Raw genomic sequence first — 8,940 nt, forward strand, 5'->3', positions numbered from 1 at the left:
GACTTGTAATCTGGGGAACCGGGTTCGCGTCTCCGCTCCTCCACATGCAGCTGCTGGGTGACCTTGGGCTAGTCACACTTCTCTGAAGTCTCTCAGCCCCACTCACCTCACAGAGTGTTTGTTGTGGGGGAGGAAGGGAAAGGAGAATGTTAGCCGCTTTGAGACTCCTTCGGGTAGTGAAAAGCGGGATATCAAATCCAAACTCTTCTTCTTCTTCTTCTTCTTCTTTCTTCTTCTTCTTCTTCTTATTATTATTATTATTATTATTATTATTATTATTATAGGCTCAGGTTGTATATATTATGGGCAAATAACCATATAACTCAAAGACACCCCGTCTCCTCTGAGCCGCAAAAGGAAACAGGAAAGCTGCATTCACTGCTTGGGAGTCACACTACCCAGAGATTTGCGGGGGGTGGGGGGTGGGCAGGCAAAAAATAAAATATGGGCAGGGTGTGTGGAAAAGATGAGGAATCCTCCTCTATTGCAGGGGTTCGACTAGAGGTCCCTCAGGTTCCTTCAGCTATGCTGTGCTACGAATCCACGACCAAAAAGCAACTCCACGCAGTCGGAAGCCAGCAGACCGAGGCCCACTCCCGCCGCCGATCTCTGAGCATCGCGAGGAAGCGAGCCGAGCCTCCTCCAAGCGCACAGGCGCCGGGAGAACTTTCCTCTAAACCTTCGGCGGATTAGCATCCCGCGACCTTCGGGAGAAGGGCGGCGTACAGATTCCTAAGTACTGTAAATACGAATGAATATAGCATTTATTCCGTCTCTTCTGTTCAGCAGCGCAGGGTCCAGCAGGCGGCCCCCAGGAGCCACGCGAGGGCCGGCCCTGCCCGGGGTCAGCTCTGGCGGCGATGGCCGCCTCCACTCCGGCCCACATGTCGAGGTGCGGGCTTGGTCACTTGCGCCTCCGCGGCGTCCGGGGAGGAGGTGTGGCTCTCCGGGCTCTGCGGCACGTGGAAAGGGTGGCTTTCGTGGGCCGAGGTCGTCTCCAGCCACGCGTGGAAGTTGGCGACCCTGGTGTAGACGCCGGGGCTGTGGCGGGCCGCGCAGCTGGCGCCCCCAGCTGACCACGCCGACCGCATACCAGCGCTGGTGGGGTCCTCCGCGGCCCGGGGGGCGGCACATGAGGGGTCCTCCGCTGTCCCCCTGGAAAGGCGGGAGGGTGGGAGTTGTAGTCCGAAGCCCGCGGGGAGCACCAGCTGGGTGCTGAAGCTGAGCTGACGTCTGTAAGCCTTCCCTCCCACCCTGCGCCCTCCTGGCCCACCGGAGAGCCCTGGGGGCCCTTCCACGCCCAGAAGGAAGGCTGCAGGGAGAAGGGGGAACGGGTGGGGTGGGGGCAGGAGGCGAGGGGGGTCCTCCCACCTGGCAGGCGTCGCGGCCGCCCTCCTCAAACCCGGCGCAGATCATGTTTTTGGTGAGGGAGCGCAGCCAGCGGAGGCACAGCATCCAGTCGACCATCCCCACCTGCACGTCCAGCAAACTGTAGGATCCCTGACCGCTTCCTGGGCAGAGAGAGGAGAAAGGGAGACAAGCCGCGCGGGCTGGCTGGAGGCGGGGCGGAGCCCGTGACCCCAAGACCCAAGACCCATTTCCCCATGGAAACACTCCCCCCCAGAGCACCCCAAAGACCGTCTGGAATTGGATCAGGTCCACCAGCAGGTCCGTTCCGTTCCGTGCCTCTTCCCCGCAGAGGTAGACTGCGCCTGAACGCGGGGCTCCTCTTGCTCTGCCTCTTTCCATGCATTTGCCCGGTCCCATTTTACAGCCTGGGGGCCACACCTTGAGGCAGAGGGGGCTTCTGGGAGGACCCGGCATCCTGCCTGTAGGACGTGGGTTTCTTTCCTCCCCCCCGCCCCCGTCCATCCCACACAGCTGCGCCCACTACGCAGGCAAGGTTCGAGTCTGGCATTCGTAACCATCTTCCCATTTCACAGGTGGAAGAACTGAGGAAGGGAGGTAGAGCAGGGTGGCAGCTGCCCAGGGCCAAACCCTGAGTCAGCATGGGGCGTGTTCCCTCCACGATCTTTCTGGCCCACCCAGGTAAAGCCCCTCTGGTTCAAACAGGGGTCCACATGCACAAGGGTGCCAACTCCCTTGGGCTCTGGGTGCCCAAGCACCCACAAATCCTCCAGGAAGCATCCGGACAGGGTCATGCACGCTGTGTGGCACTCACGGCCCCAGGGCACCCACATTTGCGAGCCGTAGTTGGCACTCTCCCAGCCGCGGGCAGAGGGGTCCCTAAGCCTCGGGGTCTCTTTCTGGAGGGACAGGGGATTTTGTCGAGGGAAAGGAAGCGCGGAAGATGCAGCGACGCCTTCCGGGGCTCACCGGCTTTCGTGAGCCCCCACCCGCCACGGTGCAGCTCTCCCACATGTTGTCGTCGGGGACGATGCTGTGGTCGGGGAGGCAGAGGGGGGCTGTGGTAGAAGCTGTAGGGGATGGGCTTGTCCAGCAGCAGGAGCGCCAGGTCGTTGTCGTAGGTGCGGGTGCTGTACTCGGGGTGCAGGTGGATCTTGCGCACCCAGCGGGTGACGTTGTGCCTCCCCAGGAGGTTGCTCCCCGCGGCCACCCTGACCTTGTCGCTGGAGGAGAAAGGGGGGAGAAGTCACACACACTTCCCCCTCCAAAGAGCTTCTCCCTGAAATCATAGAACTGGTAGAGTTGGGAGCGGGGGCCCCCAAGGGCCATCTAGTCTAATCCAGGGCCGGATTATTTACTTATTTAATTTCATTACAGTATTTGAATTTATATTTCGCCCTTCCTCACAAGCTCTCTGGGTGGTTCACAAGATAATAAAAATACAGCATAAAAGCACAACATACGAAACAATAACGTATTTTTGCATTAGGGAAGTTTTTAATTTGTGACTCTGTATTGTATTTTGATATTTGTTGGAGGCCGCCCAGAGTGGCTGGGGAGACCCGGCCAGATGGGCGGGGTATAAATAATAAATTATTATTATTATTATTATTATTATTATTATAACCCCCTTCCCACAAACACATTTGAAAGGCTGTAGAATATTAATTGGAGGTTTCCGCCTGGTGCCTAAACATACATAATGAAGGCTCCAGGCGAGCCTCCCCCGGGGAGAGCAATCCCCAGACGGGGAGCCACTACAGATGAGGCCGGTTCTTCTTTGTTTGCAAGAGAAGAGTATGGCTGTCAATGGGCGTTTATTAACCCGTGTCCACATGCTGGTTCAGACCCACACTTCGTAGCACCCGGCTGCACCCAGAGCCAGCCTTCCCCCTGGCTCAGCAGGGCGTGGCTTGGAGGGCAGGGACCCCCGCCTGAAGGTCTGCCCCCCGCCCCCCCCCCCGCCAGCTGGCCCTCTGCCCTCCTCCCCCTCCTTCCTCACCTTCTCTCTGCGAAGCAGTGGGCCGCGGAGAGGACCCACCAGGGGTGCACGATGGATCCCCCGCAGAAGTGGTACGTGCTGGTCTGTATGCTGACCACCCAGGGCCACTTCCCAGGGAGGGACTTCGAGCCCCCCACAATGCGCGCGCCGGCCACGGGGGAGGCGTGGGGCCCGTCAAACTCTGGCCGGAAGCCACAGCCTGGAGAAGAGGGGCAGGCGGAGGCAAATGCACGTCAGAAGGGCCCTGGGTTGGATCGCCCAAGGGGGGCCCCTGCCATACTCTCGCATCCTGTCTCACCCCCGCGGCCAAATGCCCCTAAGAACCCAGGAGCCTAGGGAGACTGTCCCTGGCCATGGAGGCTCCATAAGGACATAAGAGAGTCCTGGGTGCAGGATCAGGCCATTGCAGGCCCAATGGGTGCCCTTTATGGGAAACCTGCAACCAGGGTCAGCTGCAAGAGCACTCTCGGGTTTTCCTTCCCCATAGCACTGATATTCAGAGGTAACTGCCCCCAGCCATGGAGGTTTTGCTGGCACAAGAGCCCTTCGTAATAAGAGCCCTACTGGATCAGGCCTGTGTCACCCATCCAGTCCTGCGCCCTCTTCTCACAGTGGCCAGACAGATGCCCCAAAGCGAAACCTGCAGGCAGGATCCGAGCACAAGAGCCACTCTCCCCTCCTGGGGTTTCCAGAAACTGGCATTCAGAAGCATTGCTGCCTCCAGTTGTGGAGACACAGCATGGGCATTGTGTCTGGTCGCCAGGAGGAGGCCCCAAACAACCTCGGCCTCGCCACCCTCGCTACTCTTCCCACCCCCACCCCAAGAGGTGATGATGTCATATCATTGTGATGTCACAGAAATGGAGCAGCCAGGGGGAGGGGTTCTTGGAAGATTGGCTGTCAGAAGGTGGGGTTGTTGTTTTTTGAGTCTGCCAGGGCCTCCGAGGGAAGGAGCCATAACGCCTCCAGCTCTGCCTTCACCCCATGGCAGCGCCCCACTCCCCTTTCCTTGCACCTTGTCCCCAAATGACCAGTCCCTGAAGCATCAACAGCAAGCCACACGCCAACAGATGGTCCATAGGTTTCTTCCCAGAAGTCACTGGCTTCCAATCTTGAGTGTGGGAGGGGGTCTCAGGCTGCGCCCTGTGTTGTCATAGAAGGCCAGCTAATGATGTCACAGGTGCAGAACAGAGGCCCCTCCCCTGGTCCTTAGCTCCGCCTCCCCAGCCTGGGGCGCTTGACTGGAGCACACATGGCTCTCTTGGAGCTGCCAGCATTCTGTGAGGCGCTGAGGTCACTGGGAAAGAAGGGAGAGCTGAGTTCAAATCCCACAAGCCAGTTTCCTCAGCTGCACAGTGTGAACATGCGTGACCAGGCCAATCCCTGCTGCTCTGGTTCAGTTTAACCCCCTCCCTGCCAATGCATCAGGGGGAGGGTTGCAAAGTGGTCATGCCCCCCAGGAATCATGGGGCTGTGCCCCCAAGGGAGAAGTGCCGGGGCTCAAGCAGCAATAAACACAGACTGAAAGAAGACAGTGGGGAGGGAGGGACGTCCTTGTCACCTCATTGCCAGAAGACTGGAGGAAAGCCAACTTTTCCACTTCTGTTATTGTTAGTATTGTTATTGTTACTAGCATTATACTCTGCACATTTGGTTAGCTTTCCTCTGTCACTTTGGGCGGCTTACAGCATATATAAAACATGACAAAACATCAAACATTAAAAACTTCCCATAGAGGGCTGCCTTCAGATGTCTTCTAAAAGTTGTGTAGTTCTTTATCTCCTTGACATCTGAAGGGAGGGCGTTCCACAGGGCGGGTGCCACCACCGAGAAGGCCCTCTGCCTGGTTCCCTGTACTTTGTTTCTTGCAGGGAGGGAACTGCCAGAAGGCCCTCAGAGCTGGACCTCAGTGTCCGGGCTGGATGATGAGGGGTGGAGACGCTCCTTCAGGTATACTGGGCCAAGGCCATTTAGGGCTTTAAAGGTCAGCACCAACACTTGGAATTGTATTCAGAAACATAGTGGGAGCCAATGAAGAGCATTAAATTAGGACAGTGTTATATGGTCTCGGCAGCCACTCCCAGTCACCAGCCTAGCTGCTGCATTCTGGATTTGTTGTAGTTTCTGAGTCAACTTCAAAGGTAGCCCCACGCAGATTGTATTGGAGTAGTCCAAGCAGGAGAAAAAACGAATATGCACCACTCTGGCGAGACAGTCTGCGGGTAGGTAGGTCTCAGCCTGCATATCAGATGGGAGATGCCCTGGACACAGAATAGACCTGCACTTCCATGGACAGCTGTGAGTCCAAAATTATTCCCTGGCTGTGCACCTGGTCCTTCAGGAGCACAGTTAGCGCATTCAGGACCAGGGAGTCCCCCACATCCGGCTTCTTGCAAAATTCCAAATGTCTGTGTTCACATGCTGTTCGATGCAGCAGCAAGAAGAAAAACACATAGAAAGCTCTTGGTTCAAAAGTACAGGAATGCAAGGTTGAAGCTTGCAGGAGCTGTTCGATTATTTAAAGAAGAGCGATAATAAAAACCACTGCAGCCACCCAATGATGTGTTTTAACATACGTGGAACCAGGGCCGTCTAAGGAGATCGGCCGCCCTGGTTTGCGGCTTATCCCTCGCAGCTGCCCCCCGCCATGCCGCCTCTCCGCCGCCTCCCTCCTGCACTTGCCGCCCCTTAGGAGGGGGGTGGGCGAGCAGGGGATGAGGGGCGTGGCGCTGGAGCGGCGGGGGCTCTGCTTGCTCTTCCAGCGCTTCTGGGACGGGAGGCGAGGGCGGCCGGCTTGCGCTCCTGTGCTCTGCCAGGCAGCCGGAGGGGGCGGCGTGGCTGGCCAGCTTGTGCTCCCACACTCTGCTAGGTAGCCGGAGGGCGCAGCGCAGCTGGCCAGCTCACGCTCTGTCGGGCAGCCTGATGGTGCAGTGCGGCCAGCCGGCTTGCGCTCCTGTGCTCTGCCGGGCAGCCAGAGGGCGTGGCGTGGCCGGCCAGCTCCCTTGCTCCGCCGGGCAGTCGGAGGGCGCTGCTGCCAGGCGCTGCCAGCGGGGCTGGAGGGCGGAGGCGCCCTCCAGGCCATTGCTCCCTGGTGCGCCGTGCCACCAGCCCCAATGGATGAGACGGCCCTGCGTGGAACTTGGACTGTGGCCAATCCCAGTCTCATTTTTGGAATGCTAGGGGTGAGTGGTGATTGGCTGAGAGTTTGAAAGTGATTTCAAATGTTGGTGGTCAGTGGTGATTGGCCTTTGACTAATTAAACAATATATGTCTCTTTGAATGTGTTTGTAGGATGGGGTTTATTGGTTTGTTTCATTTTTGTTCTTTTTTAAAAACATATTTTGTATTTTTATGCTGTGAAGCATCCTGAGATCTTCAGATGAAGGGCTCTATACAAATTTAGTAAATTAATATAAAACGTGGTCATAAGCAATAATAAAACATTACAAAATACACCACCAAACTGAACAATATCCACATGCATCACAAGAAGATCTAAAACAAATACAGAAACAAAACAACAACTCAAAACCCCAACCCCCGCTAAGCCCAAGAGCCCCAGTTTTTGCCGTCAGCCCAGATCCTGCCTTCCCAGGCCCTGTGGGGAAAGGCCTGCAAGGCAGGGGGCACCCAAAATGCTCTCTGGCCTCTTCAGGAGAGACGGATTGAGGTTGGAGTAGAGTGTGGAAGGGACAGTAGTTGGGAGGCAGGGTTGGTTGGATCAGTAGTAGAGGAACAGCATTATAATACCCATAGTTACAGTTGTAATAAAGCAGGGGTCAGCAAACTTTTTCAACAGGGGGCCAGTCCACAGTCCCTCAGACCTTGTGGGGGGCCGGACTATATTTTGGAAAATAATAATAAGATGAAAGAATTCTTATGCCCCACAAATAACCCAGAGATGCATTTTAAATAAAAGCACACATTCTACTCATGTAAAAACATGCTGATTCCTGGACCGTCCGTGGGCCAGATTTAGAAGGTGATTGGGCTGGATCCGGCCCCCAGGCCTTAGTTTGCCTATCCATGTACTAAAGGAAGAACACAAAAAGGAACAGGAACATCTGAAACCAGGTGCCCTAGTTTATTTTTTAATGAATGAGTTGCATTGCACCTCCCACTGAATGGGGTCACCCAGAGTTTGGGAGTCCCTTGTCAGCAATATGCTGATGGCACTTAGCTCTGCTTCTTTTAGCTCTGCAGGTCTGGCTGTGGATGTGCTGGACCATTGTTGTCACGGCAACTCTTGCTTTTGATGTTGCTGTGAGTAATTGCCGGCTCAAGCGTTGAGCTTTAAAAGCTTTTTATTAGACATTGCTAATTACAGAGTGATAAATCATGACTGGTCTCCGAGCTGACAAACTTCCGGACTGCTATCTTCGCGTGCTTTCCAACATAGGAAGCTACGGGTCGCCCGAAAATGACGTCTGAACCTCTTTCTCCCCCTTTGTTCCCTCCCCTGTCTGTTACTGACGTAAGTGCTTTCTCTTTCTTCCTGAGACGTTTGCAAAGGGGGGCTGGATGACTGGGATGTATCTGTCGTGATTATCGGTACTTGCTCTCTATATGCACCCTCCTCCCCCGACTGGCTGATTTCCAACTTCCTCTCCCTGCTCTTTCCTCTATGCTCTCCACCCTCTTTTCCCCAGCCATGCTTGGCTCCCTGACATCCGTCTTCCCTCGGTAATGGGCTGGATGAGAGCCAGCAAACTGAAGCTCAACCCGGATGAGGCAGAGGCACCCTGAGTGGGTGGTCCCTAGACTGGATGGGGAGGGGTTTACATTGGATGCATGCCTGTCGCTTGGGCCCATAAATTCAAGCTTTTGCGAGAACATCAGCTATCAGTTCTGTTATGTATTGAAGTTCTCACCCTAGGCCACTAGGGGTGTTGTGTATATAGTTTCACTCTGCCCACCGTGACTGCAGTTCTCACTCAGGTCCACATGCAAATGAAGGATTGAGAGTGCCGTTCACGGATTGGGTAGCTAGAGAGAGTTGTTACTGTTGCATGTTACTGAGTACTATATAAGCAGGCTGGCTCAGCCCTTCAGCCCAGTTCTGTTCCAGCCTGAGAATAAAGAGAGCTGCTTGGAGAATCACTGTGTCGTCTGCTATGTCCGCTCACTACTTAATACTGGTGACGAAGGTGGGATTTGATGGACATCAGAGCACAGCCAGACTCGGGCACTCACTGAGCCGAATCACTGAGCTGAAACACCACTGAGCTGAAACACTGAGTGAAATCACCAAACAGAACCAATTCAGAGCTGACCATTCTGGCTAGAGCACTGTGTGTTCCATCCATCGCCATCACGTCGGCATCAGAACCATGGCTTCATTCGTGCCTCTACTGCCATTTGCTCCAGCCTCTGAATCATGGGACTCCTACCTCACTCGGTTTGCCTGCTACTTCCAAGCAAACAAGCTGACAGGAGGGTCAGAGGAGCAGAAGCGAGGCCTCTTCCTCAGCCTCTGCGGGCCCGAGGTGTTCGAGACGGCCCAAGTTTTGGTCACACCACTAGCAGTCCAGGCAGCATCGTGGGACGTGCTACAAGAGAAGCTACGCAGC

The 8,940-nt window shown here is 55.5% G+C and overlaps 1 protein-coding gene across 1 annotated transcript; it reads right to left on the reverse strand.

Moving 5' to 3' along the window:
* Window positions 1-732: 732 nt before the first annotated feature.
* LOC117058787 (serine protease 55-like) lies at window positions 733-8,682 on the reverse strand. Its single transcript, XM_033170155.1, has 6 exons — window positions 8,564-8,682; window positions 6,230-6,330; window positions 3,371-3,569; window positions 2,338-2,591; window positions 1,372-1,511; window positions 733-1,155 (listed from the first exon to the last, which is right to left on the reverse strand). Exons 1-6 carry the CDS (start codon window positions 8,680-8,682, stop codon window positions 733-735), a joined length of 1,236 nt encoding a protein of 411 aa, XP_033026046.1.
* Between the last annotated feature and the right edge of the window lie 258 nt (window positions 8,683-8,940).

The sequence above is a fragment of the Lacerta agilis genome, chromosome 14 (genome assembly GCF_009819535.1).
Source record: "Lacerta agilis isolate rLacAgi1 chromosome 14, rLacAgi1.pri, whole genome shotgun sequence".
NCBI classification, from domain to species: Eukaryota; Metazoa; Chordata; class Lepidosauria; order Squamata; family Lacertidae; genus Lacerta; species Lacerta agilis.

Coding starts and splice junctions, on each gene's coding strand:
- LOC117058787 (XM_033170155.1), bottom strand. CDS start 8,682: ATGGCGATGGATGGAACACACAGTGCTCTAGCCAGAATGGTCAGCTCT. Junction 1,512..2,337: donor GTGGGGGCTCACGAAAGCCG/GTGAGCCCCGGA, acceptor CTCTCTGCCCAG/GAAGCGGTCAGGGATCCTAC. Junction 1,156..1,371: donor GCGGCCGCGACGCCTGCCAG/GTGGGAGGACCC, acceptor CCGCCTTTCCAG/GGGGACAGCGGAGGACCCCT.